This window comes from Lipotes vexillifer, unplaced genomic scaffold, assembly GCF_000442215.2.
Source record: "Lipotes vexillifer unplaced genomic scaffold, Lipotes_vexillifer_v1.1 scaffold1197, whole genome shotgun sequence".
Taxonomy (NCBI): Eukaryota; Metazoa; Chordata; class Mammalia; order Artiodactyla; family Lipotidae; genus Lipotes; species Lipotes vexillifer.
Window position 1 is genome coordinate 670,847 of NW_006780020.1, and position 21,585 is coordinate 692,431.

General features: G+C 51.9%; 1 protein-coding gene across 2 annotated transcripts in view; it reads right to left on the bottom strand.

The window, feature by feature from the left end:
• LIMK2 (LIM domain kinase 2) overlaps positions 1–21,585 on the bottom strand; it is a 55,912-nt gene that overhangs the window by 9,784 nt on the left and 24,543 nt on the right. The window contains exons 1-7 of one of the 2 annotated variants that reach the window (XM_007453181.1): positions 13,463–13,840; positions 4,673–4,808; positions 4,023–4,132; positions 3,272–3,460; positions 1,993–2,098; positions 1,491–1,687; positions 305–491 (exon numbers count right to left, since the gene is read on the bottom strand). In XM_007453181.1, coding sequence (XP_007453243.1) covers positions 305–491; positions 1,491–1,687; positions 1,993–2,098; positions 3,272–3,460; positions 4,023–4,132; positions 4,673–4,808; positions 13,463–13,515 — 978 coding nt within the window. In that variant the 5' untranslated portion in view covers positions 13,516–13,840. Of the gene's footprint in view, positions 1–304; positions 492–1,490; positions 1,688–1,992; positions 2,099–3,271; positions 3,461–4,022; positions 4,133–4,672; positions 4,809–13,462; positions 13,841–21,585 lie in introns of those variants that run through there. The other variant, XM_007453180.1, reaches the window with a different exon arrangement.

Here is a 21,585-nt window from a genome sequence, read left to right on the forward strand (position 1 = left end):
GCAGGAGCCACTCCCAGCACCGAGGCCTCTGGGCACCTAAAGACACCCACTGACTGGAGGCGGGAGGGCCACGGGAGAGCTCGTCCCCACCTGGAGCTCCAGGTCCACCAAGCTCACTTCAGCAGCAATGCTGCCCTTCGGTGGCCTGGGAGGACAGGGGTGCGGCCCTCACACCATCACCTCCAGCCAGGAGTGAGGTCTGGTATCCTGCAGGGCATTGGGGAGGCCATGTGATAAGAAATCCCCAAAAGAAGGTGAGAGGGCTGGGGGGCAGAGAGGTGGCACAGCTGCCACCAGTGCTCACCTTGATGGCCTGCCCAAAGAAGCCCTTTCCCAGGACCTCCCCGTGGATCAGGTCACATGGCCGGAAGATCTGCTGTGAGTAGCTGCTGGAACAGCGGAGGGATTCTGAGCGGCTGATGTCACGGCTGAGCAGGAGGGGCTCCTTGGGGGAGCTGGGGCCAGGGGACTTGGAGATGCTGTTACTGCGCCTGAGGATGAGGAAGGATGAGGGTAGGGACAGGGCAGTCCTCAGAGACCCGCCAGGAAAGCCTAGAGGCAGGAACCTCAGGTCCGCCCTGTCCGTTCCAATGTCTGTAGTTAGGGTGCTGTGATGGGGGAGGGAACTCTAACATCAGACAGATGTGTCATCTAGGGGCTGCAGACATCTGCAGCCCATTTAAGCATGGTAAAATCACATTCAAAGTGGGAATCCTGAGTATCTCTCACCCGGAACGATGGATTAGACTCTACTAGCTGACAGCACTGTTGATGGAAGTCCACCGCCTTCCATGCCTGCCTGATTTAAGCCCTGACTGGCTTAGAGCGACAGCCTAGTACCACCCCAAACAGCAAACGGGATTTCGGATATTTTGTACATCTTTGTAGTACCCGTCTGCATTTCCCGAATTTTAAAATAATAAGTGTGTATGATTTTTAGAGCAATAAAGCCACTATGTTTATGACACTTTTTTTTTTTGGCCACGCCTCGCAGCTTGCGGGATCTTAGTTCACCAACCAGGGATTGAACCCGGGCCCTCAGCAGTGAAAGCTCGGAGTCCTAACCACTGGACCGCCAGGGAATTCCCTGTCCCTTCTTGAAAACCTAAAACAACTTTAACTCACCTCTTGCTTTCTAGTTTTCAACGTCTTTACACTTATTAACCTTATCTGTGCCCCTTCTCCAGCCTCTGAGCCCCACGCTTCCCCCACAGGCCATGCTATCCTTCAGGGTCCAGCACTGCTGCCTCCTGTCCAGCTCAGTTCAGTGGACAGAGCCTGACCCTCTGGTTTCTAGGGAAACCTGGCAGACAGCTGGGTCCCGGCTATGAACTGTGATCCCTGGGGCGGGGGAACTGGGTCAGCACAATCCTCATAGCCTGTCCCTGGCCAGCTGGTTCCCTTCCTAACTCTGCTGGCTTCTGAGAGCCGGCTCCACCTCGTCTGAGGGCCGGCATGGGACAGCGCAGAGCCGGGGCGGGAAGTGGCACCTCAGGGAGCGTCTCCTCAGTGTCCCTTCCAGATTCTCCTTGGTGTCCAGGGGGCTGAGGGTGTCCGAGTGTCTGGCATTCTGCATGTGGGGAGAGAGCCGTGCATCCAGCCGCAGCTGGTCCAGGCGCTGGGAGACGGGGTCATGTTCAATTAAGAGCTGAAGCGTCTGGCTCGTCTGGCTAATTGCATCTTCTACCTGTGGCCAAGAGCAGTGTAAGGCTGGCTCCACAGGCTGTCTCATTGCAGGCCACCCACTGTCAGCCCAGATGACCCAAGCCCAGTGTGGCCTCCAGCTGCCACTAGCCACACAGTGCCCTCTGACAGTCTGGCAGGCCATCCCTGCTGCCCTGGTAACGTGCCAGGCTGACACAGGAGGTCACTAGTGGTCACAGGCTCACTGGCAAGACAAAGAGATAGACTGGGGGTAGGAAAAGGTAAAGGCCATGGCCTGATCTCCCGGAGGGTCTGTTCCGTGTCCCACTCCCACAGGACACACTGTACCTCTTCCACTCGGAGTGTGCGGACGGGGATCCCATTGATCTCCAGGATGCGGTCTCCAGGGTGGATGGCATTGCGGTTGTTGGGACTGATGTGCATCCGGTCGACCCTGGGCCAGACAAGAGTTGAGGCGGGGTGAAGGCATCTTTAAAAACTGTCTGACCAATTTCTCTTGTGCAGGGATGGCTCACCAGGCCCCAGGCCCCTACTGGTCCCCAAGGCCCAGGCCACTCACAGCAAAAGGCCACACCTTTCACAGGGTGCCCCGTCTCAGTAAAGAGCACCCCCACTCACCCAGAGGCCTAAGCCAGAAACTTGGACGGCACCCTCCCCATGTGGGGTTCCCTCACTGCCCCCCAACCCTCACCATCCTGAAGAATCCTCCATCACCATAGTGACCAACATCCCTTGCCTGGATCTTCCATCAGCCTCCTAACTGGTCTCTGCACCTCTAGGCCTGCTCCTCTCCCGTCCCACTTCCACGGCAGCCATCCTTCTAAAATGCTCACCTGGTTGTGTCACCTAGTTGCTTAAATCCCTCAATAGACCTGCTGAGTCTCCATAATCCAGGCCCTCCATGACTTAACAGACCCCCTCTGGCTACTCCCAACCACTCAATCTACACCAGACACAGCCACAGACTCCCACCTCAGCCCTGAACACAGTTCTAGGCTTAGAGCAGACTTCACCTCACTCCCCCAACCCCAGGACCTCCCCCCTCTGCTGTGAGCACCCAGTGCCCAGCACACAGTAAGTGCACAGTCACCGTCTGCAGGGTTGGCAGACACAGTGCCTCATTACTGTTATTAGGCAGACAGACTCTTCTCCCATCTGGTCGCTGGCCTGGACCTAGGATGGAGTCTTAACCTCTTTCTCCTCCTTCCTCCATTCACTCACTCAACCAACAAAACAATAATCCATGCACACCCACTATGTACCAGGCACTGGACATGCAGCGTTGAACAAGACTAAGTTCTAGAAGGAACTCGTGAGGAGGACACATGATAAACAAACATAACCAAGGCAGATAATTTCAAAGAGCAAACATGATCTGAAACTTGACACGTGAAAGGTGAGCGATTCTGGCGTTAAGTATCTGGTGGGGAGGAACCTAGGCAGGGAGAACAGTAAGTGCCAAGGCCCAGGCACGGTGACAGTACAGTGAGCCCAGGAGGAAGAGACGAAATGAAGATGTGGGGAGCTCTGCTAAGACTCTGGGGTTCCGATCCCCTCAAGGCCCATCTGTGGGCTCTGCTCAAGAACCCCTGCCCCAGACACTCACTCTTTTACTTGCACGGTGGTGGCGTAGTTGGAGCAGACACTCTCCACGGACACGGAGAAGCCCCGCCTGCCCTCGGTGGTGGCCGGCATGGAGATGTGTGTGACGGAATAGGGCAGCTGGTCCTGGACAGACTCTGTGGAGAGCCTCTCAAACATGGGTGCCAGCACCACCTCGTTGTGGCACTTCCCACTGTGGGAGGAGCAGAAAGGGGGCTGAGAACCTGCAGCCCCACCTGGAAGCCCCCACGCGGCTTCAAGTAACAATATCCATAGCCCCATGTTCACTGCCCTTGCCCGATTCCAGCTGACAAGAATAAGCAGCCTGGGTTCTCTGGGGTGGGCTGGGACTGGGGGAGAGATGGCCTAGGTTCTCTTCACTCTGCCTCTGACTCAAGTTACGCACTGGGCCTCAGCCTGACTTCTTTTATCGACAGAGGCGGCTGGACTGAGTGAGTTCTAAGGGGTCTTTGCCTTTAATGTTCTGGGATTCTTCTCCGAGAGCGCCCTCCCAGGCACTCTCTTCCTCTGGGAGGCTTGCAGGGCAGTGTGGTTATTCTCCCAGTAGGTAAGGACAGAGCGCAGAGACGTTAATCATCTCGCTCACAGCTTTCAGACCTGGTTAAGAGCATTGCTGCGATAGGAATCCAGCATGCTGATACCCCTGTAATCTTTCTGCCTAACTCACAGTGCCACTTGTCCCTCTCTCTTGGCCACTCTTGTAGGGAAGGATGGACACGGGGCCATCATCTTACCAGTAGAGGGTGGCGTGCTGCACCAGGGCGTACGCATCCCCATCCTCAATGATCACCTTGCAGCTCATACAGGCAAAGCACTCTGGGTGGTACTTGAACTCCCCGGCCACCTGTGAGCAGGTGGGGAAAAGGGTAGACAGACATGGGGAGGAAGTGAGTTGTCACTGCTGCTGGAGTGAAGGTAGGGGTGGGCGAGGGACCTCCCATCAAGGATCTACAGACCCCAGTCATAATCTACCTTGGCACTCCCCTCCCTCGTGCTTCCAGAGAAAGGGTCAGATGGGTGCCTCCCTGTCATTTGTGAGATTGCAAAAAACTCTTTTGGTCTCAGCCATGAGAACAGGTTCCCAGAAGTAATCATCCCCACTAGAAAGGCTCATGCTCTCCTTTAAGGCCCTCATCCCATTGTACTGTGTCTCCTCCCTGCCTGCCTACCCACCCACCCCAACACTGGACTGTTAAGTCTTTGAGGGAAGGACCTTACCTGGCACTTAATGGGTACTAAAAAAAAATCTGTTAAATGACTGAATAAATAAAGGGAGAGGCCTTGGCTGATGGGAAGACCAGAAGATGAATGGCCACGGGGAACTGGAGGTACTGACAATGGACTCTGATGACCAACAGGGGCAGAGATGGAGGGATTCACGCACCATGACAGGCCCCGTCATCAGCAGAGAGCATCCATGGCAGAACTCCCCAAACTTCCCCCAGTAGTCCTTGTGGCAGTATAGCTTCCCATCCTTCTCGTAGTACCAGTTGGTGAGGGAATCCTGGCATTCAGAACATCTGAAAGGCAAGATGAGAACAGAAACTCTCCTGGATCCTTGGAACTAGGCTACACGGGCCGCTCCTGGCTCCCACGTGTAAGAACAAAATGGAGGGACCTCTTTGGTCCAGAGCCAGGACAAGGGAATGTTACAGTTTGCTGCTATCTTCCCAACAGAAGCCAGTCTGAGTGAACAGGACCCCAGAAACCAGCTCTGTATGACCTGCCTCCGCTGGGGGACCTCAACCTTTCTGGGTCTTGAAGCCCTTGGAGAATCTGATAGAGCCAAGAAGCCTCTCCTGGCAAAATGCGCATAGGAGAAAAATGTGCACAGAATTTAGGTATGGGGTACATGTGTATCAAGGGTTGAAGCCTACTCACGGCCCCTGTTAAGAACCTCTGGTCTAGACAGCTATCTCGACGAATCAAAGAAGCTCAAAAACCCACCCATTACCAACAGCATCACTGATGTAGCATTCTTTTTTTAATTAAAAAAATTTTTAAATTGACGTATAATTGATTTACAATGTTGTGCCAATCTCTGCAGTATAGCCAAGTGACTCAGTTATACACATATAGACATTTTTTTAAAAAACATTCTTTTCCATGATGGTTTGTCACAGGATATTGAATATAGTTCCCTGTGCTATGCAGTAGGACCTTGTTGTTTATCCATCCTATATATAACAGTTTATGATGTAGCATGCTTGAGAAAATTATGTTAAGCATAAAGAAACAGTCAGGCAAATCCAGAAAGGGGAGGTCATTCTATAAGACAACTGCTCTTTACTCTTCCAAAAAGTTAAGGCCCAGGGATTAAAAAAGCCTAGAGACACAGAAACCAAATGCGATACCTAAACCTTGTATTTGAATCTGGACTGAAAAAGAAAACAGACGAGACTGACATTTTTGGAACAACTGAGGAAATCTGAATTTGGACTATACATTAGATTATATTGTAAAATTATTGTCAATTTTCTTAGATGTAATAATGATACTTTGGCTATATAGAAGAATTTGTAGAAGAAAAAATAGTAAAGTAATAATTAAGAGGAACCTTCAACTGACTTTTAAATAGTTAAGTAAAAAATAAATAAATAAAACATTGTGTGTGTGTGTACAGACAAATAAAGTGGCTTAAAGTTAGCAAATGATGGGGCTTCCCTGGCGGCGCAGTGGTTGAGAGTCCACCTGCCGATGCAGGGTACATGGGTTCGTGCCCTGGTCCGGAAGGATCCCACATGCCGCAGAGCAGCTGGGCCTGTGAGCCATGGCCGCTGAGCCTGCGCGTCTGGAGCCTATGCTCCGCAACGGGAGAGGCCACAACAGCGAGAGGCCCACATACCGCAAAAAAAAAACAAAAAAAAAAAAAAAAAAAAAAAAAAAAAAAAAGTTAGCAAATGATGAGTCTAGGTGACGGACACATGAGTGTTCTTTGAACTATTCTTTCAACTTTTCTATATATTTGAAAATTTTCAAAATAAAATATTGGGGGGATAAAACCAAAACCCCATCGGCACTGTGTAATACATGCATGTTAGCCCCAGGCCTCCTTTCTGCTCCAGTCACCGTGACACTCCACCTTCGGTCAGGCCGGCGGGGTGTTCTCGGGCCATGTCTGTACAGACATGCTCATCCTCACGTCTGATCCTGGTGCCCAGTGCTAAGAGCCCCTCAGCCTGACAAGCCCATCCCACCTCTTTCTCCCTAGTTAACAGACTCTCTGTTCTTGTCATTGAGGCCTCACACCACCCACACTGCCCACATCCTTGCTTTCTGAAAGGCAGGGTGGAGCTGCCTCTTGGTTTGAATCTTGACCCTGCTGCTTACTAGTTATGTCATCTTGGGCAAGTGACTTCACTTCTCTGACCCAGCTTCCTTATCTGTAAAATAGACTGCTGCGAAAATAAAATAATCTGTATTAAAGTGTAGACAGTTTGGGACTTCCCTGGTGGTTCAGTGGTTGGGGCTCTGTGCTTCCACTGCAGGGGGCACGGGTTCAATACCCGGTGAGGAACTAGTATCCCGCAAGCTGCGCGGTGGGGCCAAAAATAAAATTAAAAAATAAAAAAAATAAAGTATACACAGTTTCTATAAAAGGTCTAGTGCAGTAGGAACTCATTAAGTGCTCATTGCTGTTAACGATGATGATGATAATGGAAGCTCACGTTATCAGCCCCTTACTGCCATCAGCGGGGTGGCTTTTGGACAACTTCTCTCAGTAGCTTTTCCTCATTGACAAAATGTGACTCACAGCATCTATTACAAAGACCCACTATGAAGACTAAATAAGTTAATGCAAGAGGAAAGCCTTTTGCAAACTGTGAAGGGCAAGGCAAGTGTATTACAGTAACTTGGGAGTAAATTGGCAAGCATTGTAGATAGAAAAGATAGATATACAAGGTTTCCTACTCCGCTTTCCAAGAGCTTTATAATGAGTTGGGGAAGAGAAATTCTAATCAAAACTTCATTAACAATGCAGGGTGAGAGGCCACGATGGGGGCTTCTGCCACCAGCCATTCCCACCTTCAGCATTTCCTACTTGTCCTTTGGATGCTGAACTTCAGGGTCCTGAGAGCTGGGTCTGGTGTGAACAGTAAGGATATGAAGTGCCCAGAATGGCTCAGTGAGGACCACAAATTACAGGAGGTAGAGGAGAAGACCCTGTTCTGGGCTTGTAGCTCCAACTCCTCTCAACGTAAAAGGCACACTGGGGGACTTCCCTGGTGGCGCAGTGGTTAAGAATCCGCCTGCCAATGCCGGGGACACGGGTTTGATCCCTGGCCCGGAAAGATCCCACATGCCGCGGAGCAACTAAGCCCGTGCGCCACAACTACTGAGCCTGCGCTCTAGAGCCCATGTGCCACAACTACTGAAGCCTGTGCACTGCATCAAGTAGCCCCCCGCTCGCCACATTTGGAGAAAGCTCACACACAGCAATGGAGACTCAACGCAGCCAAAAAAAAAAAAAAAAAAAAAGGGCACATTGGATGAGCTCTGAATTGGGAGGAGAGACTACATGCCCTTGGACAAGCCCCTTTCCCTCTCTGGGCTCAGTTTCCCCACCTATAAAATGAGGGGATTAGACTTTTCCCTAGATGATCGAAGGTTCAAGTCTCAGCACCACTTTCCCCCTAAGTGACTTAGGGCCAGCTGCTTTAACTCCTCATTTGTGAAATGGCAACATCACCACCTACCTTTGGGGTAACAGTGAGGATTAAACTAGGTTCTGGACGGCTGTGAGGTGCCTAGCACAGGGTCAGCACCAGAAGCAGGGGCTTCCTTCCTGCTGCCACCTGCTGATGTAAAGTTTCTGGGTATCTGCTTTCCTCCTTCACTGGATAGGAACAGTGTCCCACTTACTCCTGGTAGACTCAGCACCTTGCAAAGGGCTGGCAGAGTAAGCCCTTAGCAAATGTTTCCAAAGTGAAAACGGTGGGAGTGGCAAGAACCAGCAGTCCAGGTGGAAGCACAAGAGTTCCAGGGCTCACGGTCACCAGGCCCTACCCCTCTCTTGTCTGCAGGGGAGAAAAGCTGGTGCAGACGAATTTGCACCCAACTGCAGGCCTGGGCCCTGTCACACCCTCGCAATGGTATGTGTGCCGCGGGGCACAGGAGTACCAAACACGTCCTTCTCTCCATTGCCAATATCCTGCTTTTGTTTGCTGCAAGTAGCCCTGGCCAGGCCCAGGAGAGGAGGCAGGGAGAGAAGCGAGTGCAGGCATGCAGAGACAGCTAAGCCAGCCCCCTGGGAAGAACACCTGGCCAGAGAGCAACACCACCGATGCACACATCTGTGTCAAGGAATGCCTTTGACGGGCACAGCCAGCTGCATGGCCAAAGTCAGTCACCACAGGTGTCTCTGAAGAACAGGAAGGTGAACAGCTGATAGGAGGACTGGTTGTGGGTCCCCAAGCTGCTTTGTCACAGAACACAAGTGGTTCCAGGCCACCGGGGAAGTTGCCAGGGTAAACTTCGAGTCCTAGCTTAGACATTAACAGCAGCTATGGTGACCTGTTACAGGAATGCTAACCATACTCTGGGTGCTGTTATGAGGTACCTTACATGATCTCTAACCCTGACCACACCCTGCAAGGTGACAGGATTAGCCCTGTTTCACAGACTAGGAGACTGAAAAGCAGGGTCAAGTCACTTCTGCAAAGTTGCCCAGTACACACATGACGGAGCTGGGATCTGAACCAATGTGCACTTGCACCTGACGATGCAGCACATCCACTAAGCTGGGCCTCGGGGTTTGCATCTTTGAAAACACGGAGGCTGGAGCCCTGAGAGCTCACGTTCCTTCTAGTGTTAACACCTGCTGACACTCCTCCTTAAGCCCAAGGACCCAACAGTTAAATGGCACAGTGACTCTCCTCCTCTGCTGAGTCCACAGCAGGCTGGTCCCCAGGAGACTCTGCCTTTTAAGAAAAGAATCCAAAACACACTCTGGGAAAGTAAGGTGCGACTCAAAAGAATCCCACCTCAGGTTCTCAGGGGCTACGGCCACAATATGCTCTCCCCAAAGCCAAGGCTTTTTCCCAGCTTTCAATTTTTTAAAGTTTCAAGTGAAAGTTAACATCTGTCCTGGCTGCAGGCCAGAGGGCATCCATCTCAGAGGTGATGGGGTTGATGGTGGAGTCCAGACCTGGGGTGGAGGCATCAGCCACCACACTCTCCCGGTCAGTGAGTGGAGCCGAAACCCTCCAGCACACACGCCTTGACCTCCAGAACTTTTCCCGAGCACTATGGAGAGCCTGGGTGGGTACGAAGCGGACCAAACCCTGATGGTCAGTTCAGTGGGCAGCTCAGATCCAAGCTGAGGCCTTTTGAGTCAGCAGGGAACACACCAGTTAAAAAAAATAATACTTAGAGTCTCACAAATAACTTTTTTCAAGATCTGGGTCCATATTCCTTCTTTGCCATTTACTATCTGTGTCACATAAAGCCAGTTACTTCATGACTCTTGAGCCTCAGTGTCCTCATTTGCACACTGGTGATGATGAGAATTAAATCACGTACAAACGCCTAGCACAAGCCTGGCCCACAGCTGGTGCCCATGAAGTGTTCACTTCCCCACCTCCGTCTTTAATTTGAGAACACCAAGGGCAAAAGGAGACAGACCCCTTGCCCTGCCATACCCAAGCAATACGGACCTGTTTCTTGGCCCAGAACCAAACAGATTTCTGGAAATAGAGATGGTTCCCAAATGAATTATTCATCTAGCCCATTAGAAATCAATTGATTATAATCAATTCCTACCAATTAGGAAATAGTTACTGTGCATCTAGGGTGTGCAAGACCAAATAGGCAAGATGCTGGGAGAAGCCAAGTGCGATAAGACAGAGGCCTGGCCCTCAGTCACATGCAAATTCTCCAGACCAAATGTTTACAGGTAAAATTTCAACCTTATGTGGTAAAAGCAGAACACAGCAACAATTACAGTGGATTTACATAGGTTAAAGAACAAGCCCTCCCATGTCCTGGTTGGATGCTCATCCTTAGCCTCTGAATGAGCAGGAAACTGTTGGGAAGCTTCTTCCAGCCCCTACCTCTGAGCTGTGACCGGGGTGGACGGGAGAGCGGGCAGGTCTCTGCCCCTGCCTGAGAGTCACCACTGGGGATGCTACGCCTCCCCCAGGCCCAGGGGCTGCAGAGAGAACAGGGGCCTAGAGACTCCGGTCCATCAGAGCCCAGTGTTCTACCACCACAGACCCCTTTATTATACTCCTCCTTCCTGCAGACCCTGTAGACTGAAACAGGCTGTCAATTAAGCTGTAATTATTATGGATATGTTGATATCTTATTTGAAAAAATTAACCAAACACATAATGAGCCTCTGATCAGCAAGAAATAAGTGCTGCCAGAGTGCACTGATTCAGTTCCAACTAAAAGCCAGGAAGGCTGTAATAGTTTCAAGCAATTTGTGCCGTCGTGCTGCAATAAAGGGTAGAGCCTCTGGTATTTGGAAAAAATGGAAAGGAGTTTGTGTGTCTCTGAGGAGGTACATAGGTTGCAGAGTTGGGAACCATTCACCTCATCAAGTCCTTCATTTTTCAGATGAGGAGAAAAGAGTCCCAAGGGGGCTGCCAAATGTTACTGCTAAGTTGGGCTGGGTTAAGAACACTTTCTCCCTTTAAACATGGGTTGCTTTAGAATACAAAGATGAACTTGTTTTCTTTAAGAGACAATGTGTAAACCAAACCCATTAAATCAATGTTGGGCATTAAACAGAAAAGCTATAAAAAGAAAAATCCTTTAAAGATGTCAGACAAAAGTTACTCCTTAATTTACCTCTTTTGTAAATTCCAATTTGAGGTGTTTTCTTACATGGGAGGACACTTGTAACTGCATCTCACCCTCCAAGCTGGTGGCACCGGCAGCGGAAGACAGTGCCCTCTGCTGAGTGCAACCTGCCAGGCAGGGGTGCTGGGGGCACAGAAATCACATCTTTCATCCCCGGCTCCCTCTTCCCTCCCCTGCGCACTGTCACGCCAGATCATGTCCCCGTGGAATCTGGTTGCGTCACTCTCCTTGCAACCAGAGCCCCAGAACTCCTGTGTGTTCAAGGCCTAGGGTCAAGGACTTAATTTGTTCCATGAATCTCACAAGGGTCGTGTTCAGGAGCCCAGGAAGTCTGGTCCCTATGCTCTGCAGAGGAGGAAACTGAGGCCCAGGGAAGCGTCAGAGGGCTGCCATGAGGACATCCTGCGGTAAAGGAGAGGGCTGATGGCAGAAGCATCTTTCTGACCAGGCAGGGACAGTGGTGACTGATGAGACTGCTACCTGGGAGAGTGGAGGGTCTGGGTGGTCCCTCCTGTGGGGCACAGAGCCCCATGTGTGGCTAGCTCTTCAGAAGTGGCTTCAGGAATGTGGCCTCCCATTTGGGGGAGGGGGCAGTGGAGAGGGTCTATGGCCAGTCAGTCAGTCGTCCCCCCCCTCCAGCTGGCCAAACAGAGATGGGGGGAGGGCTGTCAGGTTGCCCAGAGGGGCTGGGGCAGAAAAAGATAAAGGACAGGCAGACCTGGGTGGTTTCAGTGGCCTGGCCCTCAGAGGTCCAGGATGAGAGTTCATTATCTGCTCTAGCTCCTCAGAAGTTGTGTCTTGTCCCTGGAGATTAAAAGGGGCACATGTTCCTGCTTCTAAGGGAACAACCCCTCCCCCAAGCTGCCTATCCAGGATTAAGAGTAAGAGGGATTAATGGGGTCCTGGCTTAACCCAGTGGCTACTTCAAACACTTGGCATCTTGATTCCACATGGTACAACTCAAGATCAATTCCCACTGGCTCTGCAGAGAAGAATCTCTGCCATCCCTTCATATGCCAGGCACACTATGGGGACCCTTTTTCTCTCTGCTTCAAGAGGAAAGCAAACCTGAGAATGATCCTGTGGGGGATACATGCAGGGGTAGGTGCAGCCTCCTGAGGATGAGAAAAGAAACTCAGGAAGACAGATGAGGCGGGCCAGAGAGACCCCACAAGTTAACTATGTTGAAACCAGTTGCCACATCTGTAAAATGGGGATACAAAACGTCTTGAGGCTGTTGAGAGATCAAAGAATAAAGTACATAGCAGGATGCCTGGAAGAGTTAGCCCTGAGGGCCAGTTCCCTCCCCACTCCCTCAAATCCAGGGGTTTCCCACCACTCTACCAGGGTCTAGTAATTCCCAGAAACCTCATGGTGCTGTGCTTTTCTGCCCAGGGCACAGCCACCTGACTATGTATCCCAGCAGCGAGTTAGGGGCAAGGGGCTGGGTTGGAGAAGACAGACGACCAGGACCACGGGTGAGGGGGAGGCAGACCTTGGAACAACAGGCTGCTCCCAAAGAATGAAAACAAGCCCCACCCCAGCCAGGAATGGCTCCATTCAGGAGGGACCCAGAGGGCCAGAACCCCCCTGGGGAGTTTCTGTTGGAGGTGGGGTGGGGCAGAGAGCAGAGAAAGGCAGGTCAGAGGTAGAGAGGAAGTTTCCACATCTCCCTTTGAAAAGCCCCACAGAAGCTCAGGCCTGGGGACCTGGCAGGCACAGGGGCCAGCCCCACAGCTCAGGATACTCCAAAGCCAGCTGCCCCAGTCTCACTTGCCCAGGCCTTTCCCCAGCAACTGTACTCATAGGGAGCACAGGAGCCCTTAAAGGCCAGAGGCAAAGGTGCCTGCCATTAAGAGAACAAACGTGTATAATGAGAGTGCCTACCGTGGACCGGGCTGCCCACACCCAGGCCTCGCCAGCTTCCATGCTGTTTGGCAAAACCTGCCCATCCTGCTTGTTGGGACAAATTCCTGGGCAGGCGGCACAGCCTGCAGGCAGGTGAGACGTGTGAGAGCTGGAAGAACAGCACCCTAGCTGTGCTCTTCCCCTGGAAGCAGTAACACCAAGAGCAGGCCGGGTCGGCGGCACCTTTCAGAGGCTCTTCCAGGTGTGTCTGGGAAGGAAGGAGAGGCCGAGCTCCCCAGGAGCTGCCTTCTGGGCCCACCCCTCACCTCCCATTCCCAGCACATGGGGGAAGCCTTCGCCAGCCTGGTTCTGCTTGGAAGCAGCTTCCACTGGCTTCTGCCTGACACACGGTCAAAGGACAAGTGAAATCTGAGAAGCAGATTCAGGGAGGCATCTGCCCTCCCCTCAGGACAAGGGGGCCCAAAGAGGAGATGGGAAGAGGACTCGGAGCCCAACTCACCGGAAGGGGTCTCTGGAGGTGAAGTAAGCCTGGACGGACAAGTAACTCCCCATCTTCTTCCCACACCAGATACACAAGTTCAGCTGCAAACCCGTCTGGGAGGGCCTCTAGCCGGCAGACGGCCACCATGACAGGCCCGGGGCTCCGGCACCGCTGACTGTGGGCTGGCTGCCCTGCTCACCTCTCCCTCTGAAGGGGCCGGAGAGGTGTGAGCGCTCCGGGCCCCCTGACCCCCAGCAGAGACCCGCAGGGGGTCATGGCTGGGATGCTGCCCCCCCAGTTCTTGGAGGCTGGATGGCCTCTCAGGACTCGGGAGAAGCACCTCTCTGCGGAGGCTACACGCACACAAGGACTCTTGGGCAGAGGCCGGTGACTAGCCAGGAAAGAGGCGCTGCTGTCAAGTTAGCCTTCTTCTCCAGCCCCACCCCTGCCGGGGGAAGGAGGGAGGAAGGGGAGGGGCTCCGCGCGGAACGAGGTGTGTGGTTGGAGCAGCTATTAGGAAACAGACCTTGCAGGCAAGGGGTGGAGCTGAGCTGGAGGGAGGCTGCAGGCTGGCGCCGCAGACAATAACCAGGAATGGCTGGGTGTCCGTCCCTGAGCTCGGGGAAGCGCAGGGCAGGAGAGGGGGTGAGCACATCTGCCCCAAGTGTCCCCAACCTGAAGAGCTGCCCAAAGGACGGTAACTCTGCTTGGAGGTGAAGAAAATCACAGAAGACCAGCTGCAGGCCAAGCCACACCCACCCCCTAAACGGGGGGCGGGGGGGGGCGCCCTCTGGCAGGAGAGGTTGGTCCAGAGACCCAGGTCCAGAAAGCTGCCCGCTGGGCTGTCTGCTCTGGGCTGGCATCTACTTGGTGCTGGCACTAGGGTCCCCATTCATTCCTTTCCTCTGCCTGGCCTGGAGACTGCCACTCCACTTCTGGGCAGAGCTGCACTGTGGATGAGGAAACAAGGCCCAGGGTGTTAACTGATGCCTGCTGTTTCTCCGTGTGGCAAGCACCGTATGACACTCTCTTATTTCTCTGACATGGGAGTTATCTCCATGGTATACACAAAGAAAGTGAGGTACAGAGAGATTAGGTAACTTACCCGAGGCCAAAAAACTAGTCAGTGGCAGGGCTGGGATTTAAATGCAGACTCATGTGACTCTAGAGCTGAAGGTCTCAGCCCTGAGCTTCATTCTGCCTCTTCAAGGGGAAAGATCTCTTTCAAAGCCCTCCTGCAAGGAGGAGGAGCACAGAGCCTGTATTCCAGGCCACCTGTCCCCTCTCTCTCTCTTTCTTTCTTTCATTCATTCATTCCTAGAATGCCAGCCATCTGCCTCAGCAGGCAGTGGTGCTTCTTCCACGGTGTCCATGGTAACGAGGCTTCTCAAACTGAAAAACAGGGCACGATGGAGGACAAGGCCCATGGTGTCTGTGGTGATGATTGGCCAGGTATCTGGAGTGGGACCTGCCTGAAGAGCCCCAGCTGCAGGACTGACCAAACGAGGGCCCACCACTGGGAGAGCCCCCAGAGGACATAGGCATGTCCAGAACTCATTGCTGGATTTGAGGGAGCGACACCAGCTCTTTCCCACCAGGCACACACTCCTCTCCACTGAAGTCACCTTGTCACTATGACAGGAAAGTCTGTGGCGAAGGTGGTGGCTGTGTGTCAAGGGAGCCTTTTCCCATTCCTCTACTGACTGGGCACAGGGATAACAAGTGTGATAAGAGAGGGTGTTTGCACCGTGTTATAAGCTAGCATTTATCGAGCACTTAGGACGTTCCAGGCCCTGTGTTAAGTGCTCTGCATCTGTTATCTATCATACTTAAATGGCCAATCTACAGGGTAGATGTTATCACCCCCATTTAACAGATGATGGAACTGAGGTTTTGAATGGTTTTGTCACTAGCCTGAAGACAAACAACTGGTAAGTGGGGGAGCTGGGTTTCAAATCCAGTAAGAGCCGGGGTTGGGACACTTTTTCTGTAAAGGGCCAGACAGCAAACATTTTAGGCTTTGCAGGCCTACACGAATACAGACTCTGTCACTGCAGCACGAAAGTGGCCATATATAAAATGTAAACAAACGGATGTGGCTCTGTTCCAATAAAACTTTATTTATGGACACTGAAATTTGAATTTCATGTTACTTTCATGTGCCACAAAATATTCTTTTGCTTTCCCCCCTCAACCACTTAAAAATGTAAAAATCACAGGCCATACAAAAACAGGCGGTGGGCTAGTCTGCTGACCACTGCTCCACAGGCAGCACACTCAACCACACCGTTTCCGGCCTCTAATCATGAAGACCAGCCTTTGGCATTATTGCAGAACTCAGCCACGTCTATCTCCTGCCACACAGACCCCACACTCCAGCCCCAGAGGCAGCCAGCAGGCAGTGAGCACTGGACGAGGGCTCACCCTCACTCACCCTGTCCCAAGCCCTATGTGCAGCACTTAAAAGCATAAGTGAATTTTAACCCACACCAGCTGGCAGTCCTGTGATTTCCCCCTTTTTACAGAGGAAGGAACAGAGGTACAGAGAGTTTAAATCCCTTGCCTGAGGTCACCCAGTTGTACACGTGAGAGGTGAAGCCAGAATTTGAACCCAGGCTGTCGAACCTGAGCTCTACCATTGCTATGCTGGAGCCCAGCCTGGGCCCGCAGCCAGACTGTCTGGGTTTGAGTACGACAAGGCACTGCACATAAGCCCTTGGCACAGAGTCTGGAACACATTAAGGGTTGATAAATGTTAGCTGCTAATATCATTAAGACTACTGTTACTACCACTATGGGCTAGCTATGTGGCCTTCAGCAAGTTGCTGCCTCTGTCAGCCTTGGTGAGGTCTCTAAATAGCTGCCAGCTTCAATGTTTTTCAGCCATATGAGGTTGCAGAGGGCTCCTTGTTTTCCTTGGGTCTGAAGTTGAGTTTAAACCTCTTTAGCTGGCCCTGAGGGGATCAGGATCCTTGCCTGGGGGCCACACAAGAGCCACAGAGGAGGTGGGGCAGAGTGGAAGGGTGGGGGGAACAACACACAGTATACCGAAAGGCCGGCCCAGATGAGAGCTGGGAGCTCTCTTTCTTCCAGCGACAGAGCCAACTATTTCTCACCAAAAATCTATTATGTTCCCCTGTAATTCGATCAGGCAAGAAGGGGGCCCCAAATTAAGTCTGGAACTAGCAAATTATCTTCTAATTGCACCCTCTGATTTCCATCTGATGAACAGAGTGCGGATGGAAGAAAATGCAAGCCACAAAGAGACGGGGCCAGGGAGCCCATGAGCATAACTCCTCTTGACATTTCACACAGCTCTGCTGTTCCAGCGGCGGCGGGTGCAGTGAGTCGGTGTCTAGGAATGCGAGCAGGAGGCTGCAGGCGCTCTCCATCCCCCCTACTCCCCTCACAAAGGACTCAGTGGGTGGGTGGGTGTGTGGGGAACTAGTGTAAGGACCTCTCAATGCCATAAAACTGCCTCCCCCTGGAAAAGGTGTGGCTGCCTCCCCCAGTGCTGACCTGAAGCGGAGGCCCCTCCAAGGTGGAGTCCACTTGACCCCTATAAATCCAGACCGCAGGAGGAACCATGAAGGACGCGAAACCACCAGACGTGAGAAGCCGCTGGCTGATCAGACCCAAGCGTGCGGCTCCTCAGGGCCAACTTCAAAGGGCTCCAACCCCCCCAGAACTGGGAGGCGGGAGGTCACAATGGAGGCTGTACTTCTCCTGCCCCTGGATACTGGTTCTGGGTGGAAAGCTGCTCTTCTAGGTACCAGAGCAGCTGGCACAGGATTCAGAGGCTGCGGCTGCCAGAGGCAACTGCAGGGATCCTTGGACTGGTAGTGACGGACGGGATAAGATGGCAGGGGAGGTACTAATCTCCTGCACATTTCACAAGTTGGAAACCTGGAGGAGAGCCCAGCAAACCGACTCCTCGGAACCAGCTGAGACACTGGGCTTCAAGGCGGCTGCGAAGCTGGCAAGGACAGCCTTCAGGGCCAGCGGCCCCAAGTGAGTGCTCTGGGGAGCAGTGGTGAATGAATGAATCACCCCAACCTCTTCTTAGAAGGCAGCTCTGGTCAGATAACCTGAAGCCCAAGGAACTGTGTCCGTGTGGGGCCCTCTACTGGCCGGGAGGACTCCATCCAGGGACGGGAGCTCGGGGACCTTGGAAGGGGAGCGGTGTCATCCCCATCTGCTGTTTTTCTTGCCTCTGCTCCCCCTCAATTCCAGTTCACTTTCCATACTAAAGCAGCAGTCAGATGAGGGTCCCTGCAAGTCTACTGCTAGAAATTTTGCCCAGAGAAATATACCTACAAACGTGCCAAGACCTGTGTCCAGCATGGTTTCATGCTGAAAGATGAGGAACAATCCATGTGCCCATCAGCAGGGATGGGCTACATGCAATCTCACTTCCATGTGACAGAATACTACGCAGATGTTAATAATAATGAGGTAGGGGCCTCCCTCGTGGTGCAGTGGTTAAGAATCCGCCTGCCAATGCAGGGGATACGGGTTCAAGCCCTGGTCTGGGAAGATCCCACAGGCTGTGGAGCAACTAAGCCCATGTGCCACAACTACTGAGCCTGTGCTCTAGAGCTCACGAGCCACAACTACCGAGCCCATGTGCCACAACTACTGGAGCCCGCGCCTAGAGCCTGTGCTCCGCAACAACAGAAGTCACTGCAATGAGAAGCCCGCGCACCGCAACGAAGAGTAGCCCCCGCTCACCACAACTAGAGAAAGCCCGCATTCAGCAACAAAGACCCAACGCAGCCAAAAAATAAATAAATTAATTAATATTTTAAAAATAATAATAATAATGAGGTAGATCCTAGGGTCCTGAAACAGAAACTGTCCTGGGTAAGGGGTTACGTGAAAAATCCAGGCATCAGAGAGAGTGTGCAGTATGATCCCACCGTTTCAAAAGTCTATGCACGTAATCCTTAGAGACCACCTGGCGGACTCTATCACGTAGCTGTTGGTTTCTCTTCAGGGTAGTGAGACAAGCAGCACAGAGGAAACAGCATTCATTTTCTACCTTTTGATACTGCTTACATTTTTTCTTACACTTAAGTGCTGCTTTTTAAAATGATAAATGGACAAAAACAAACAGAAGTCCTGGGACCTCACTGGTGGTCCAGTGATTAAGAATCCACCTTCTGGGCTTCTCTGGTGCAGTGGTTAAGAACCTGCCTGCCAATGCAAGGGACATGGGTTTGAGCCCTGGCCCAGGAAGATTCTACATGCTGCGGAGCAACTAAGCCCATGTGCCACAACTACTGAGCCTGAGCTCTAGAGCCCGCAAGCCACAACTACTGAGCCCACTTGCCATAACTACGAAGCCTGCGTGCCTAGAGCCCGTGCTCCGCAACAAGAGAAGCCACAACAGTAAGAAGCCCGTGCATCGCAACGAAGAGTAGCCCCTGCTCACCGCAACTAGAGAAAGCCCACGCACAGCAATGAAGAGGAAAAAAAAAAAAGCAAACAAAAAGAATCCACCTTCCAATGCAGGGGATACGGGTTCAATCCCTGGTCAGGGAACTAAGATCCCACATGCTGCGGGGCAACTAAGCCTGTGCACCGCAACTACTGAGCCCATGCACCACACCTAGAGAAGCCCGTGAACCGCAACTAGAGAAGCCAGCTCACCGCAATGAAAAGAAACCCACGTGCCACAACAAAGACCCAGCGCAGCCAAAAAAAACAAAAGTCCCATGGTTTAGAGTAAACACCTTCTCACGTGTTTTTCCTAGTGCTCCTGTCCAGAGGCAAAGGCTGCTTGGGTGCCCTGCACTCAGGACCCCCAGGGCTGTCTCTCCAGCTTCCCTCCTGGTACACCACTCCGGCCACCTCCCGCCCCACTCTACTTCCTGACCCAGCCACGTAGGCTCTCCCTGGGCAGTCCCAAGCCTTTGCTCCCTTAGCTTCCATAGCCTCCTCCACCTCCAGCTGGTGACTGTCTCCTTTTTTTTTTTTTTTTAAATTAATTAATTTTTTTTTGGCTGCGTTGGGTCTTCGTTGCTGAACGCAGGCTTTCTCTAGTTGTGGTGAGTGGGGGCTACTCTTCGTTGCGGTGTGCGGGCTTCTCATTGTGGCAGCTTCTCTTGTTGCAGAGCATGGGCTCAGCAGTTGTGGCTCGTGGGCTCTAGAGCACAGGCTCAGTAGCTGTGGCACATAAGCTTAGTTGCTCCGCAGCATGTGGGATCTTCCCGGACCAGGGCTCAAACTCGTGTCCCTGTATTGGCACGTGATTCTTAACCACTGCGCCACCAGGGAAGCCTCTGTCTCCTCCTTTTTCCAGGCCCACCTCCAAAAGAGCACTCAGTGTCCTCTGGAAAGGGTTTCCTTGACACATCCCCAAGCACATCACACACAGGAGGGGCTTGGAGCCCGTACCTGTTTACCTCCAGATCGAATACATGAGGCCCACCCCTGACATTCGCAGATGCCTAGTAAATGATTCAGGACCCCCATTACGAGCAACTTCTAGAGTGGTGATAACTAAGGTTTACAATGCGTTTTCAATTTACAAAGGGCTTTTATGCTCATCATCCAGGTTAGTCCCTGCAACAACCTCAAAAGGAGTACGTACAGCACAGACAGGGCAAGGGAAGCTGAGGGATGTTAGGTAATCCATCTAAGGTTACTGCGGGGAAGTGCAGGACTGAGATTAAAAGCCGGGTTTGCTGACCTCCAATCCCATGCCCCTTCCTCAACAGGAACCCTAATGAGGCATTCAGGAATCCAGCCTCTCCAACACCTACCCAGGGCCCCGAAGTGCTGGGTATGCTGAACTCCTCCATCTGATTTCTCCAGATTTTCTGCCCACATTCTTATCGTCAGGATATCATGAAAGCAATTGCCTTGTGGAAATCAAGAGGGTCTCGTGACCAACAACCCAGTGAAAACATGAAGTCAGGTCTAACGAGTCATGACTGATCCACCACTGCTGAATCCTTGTGATCAGCCCCCTTCCTAAATGCTCACTGTCTACCTATTCCATCATCTGCAAAATTCCACAGAATTCCACCAGAATTTGTCCACAAAATCCCATTCAGAATTCTGTGAAGGAGTCAAGTCAGAAGAATTCTAAGTTCACTTTTTCCAGTATCTCCTTTTTTCCTCCTTTTTGAAAACTGGGCCAGTTAGCGACCTCCATTCTTATTTCACTATTAGATCCCCAACGCCTGGTACACGGCAGGTATGGAACAAACTATACTTGGGGTATTACCCCACCTCCACGGTTTTTCAAAAGTAACTGTTGCTGTGCCAATAAGGTCTCTCCGCTTTTTCTTCCTTCAAAATATTAGGAAATAATTTTTCCAGTCTGAAAATCTAAACACATTTCATGTGACTGGGTACCCTCATACATCTTGGGCTTTCTACACTCCCTTCCGAGTTTCAAGGGACTGGACTATATCTCTAAGGTTCTCTCCAGATTTCCAGGATACCTGATTAAGCTGGATGCCAAGGACTGTCTTTTGCCCTGTGTTTCTTAACACGACACCACGTTCCAGAAGTCGTGGACACTTGGCTCCCTTTCTGTAAAACACTGACCAAGCAACATGAGCCCCACACTGGGGTGGGCTTGTTCTCATACACTTTCATTTAATTCTCATAAGCCTGTGAGGTTGGGATGTCATCTCCTTGTTATGTATGAAGAACTGAAGTCCTAATAGAAGGTCATTCAAGGTTACAGGTCTAGGAATTGGCAGAGCTGGGATTTAACCCAAGACTTTGGATTCCAGGTCCAAGACACTAAAGTTGCTTCAAATAACTATTTTATACTTGCTATTTGATTTACAATGGCGTTTTTTTTCTTTTTTCTTTTTTTTTTGTGGTACGTGGGCCTCTCACTGTTGCGGCCCCTCCCATTGCGGAGCACAGGCTCCGGATGCGCAGGCTCAGCGGCCATGGCTCACGGGCCCAGGTGCTCCGCGGCATGTGGGACCCTCCCGGACCGGGGCACGAACCCACGTCCCCTGCATCGGCAGGCAGACCCTCAACCACTGCGCCACCAGGGAAGCCCTACAGTGGCGTTTTTAAGTTTGGTCGAAAGAACTGCGGTATCGGACACCCCTGGGCAGCTTGTTGAAAGTGATGATTCCTGGACCTACCCCAGGCTGATATAATAATAA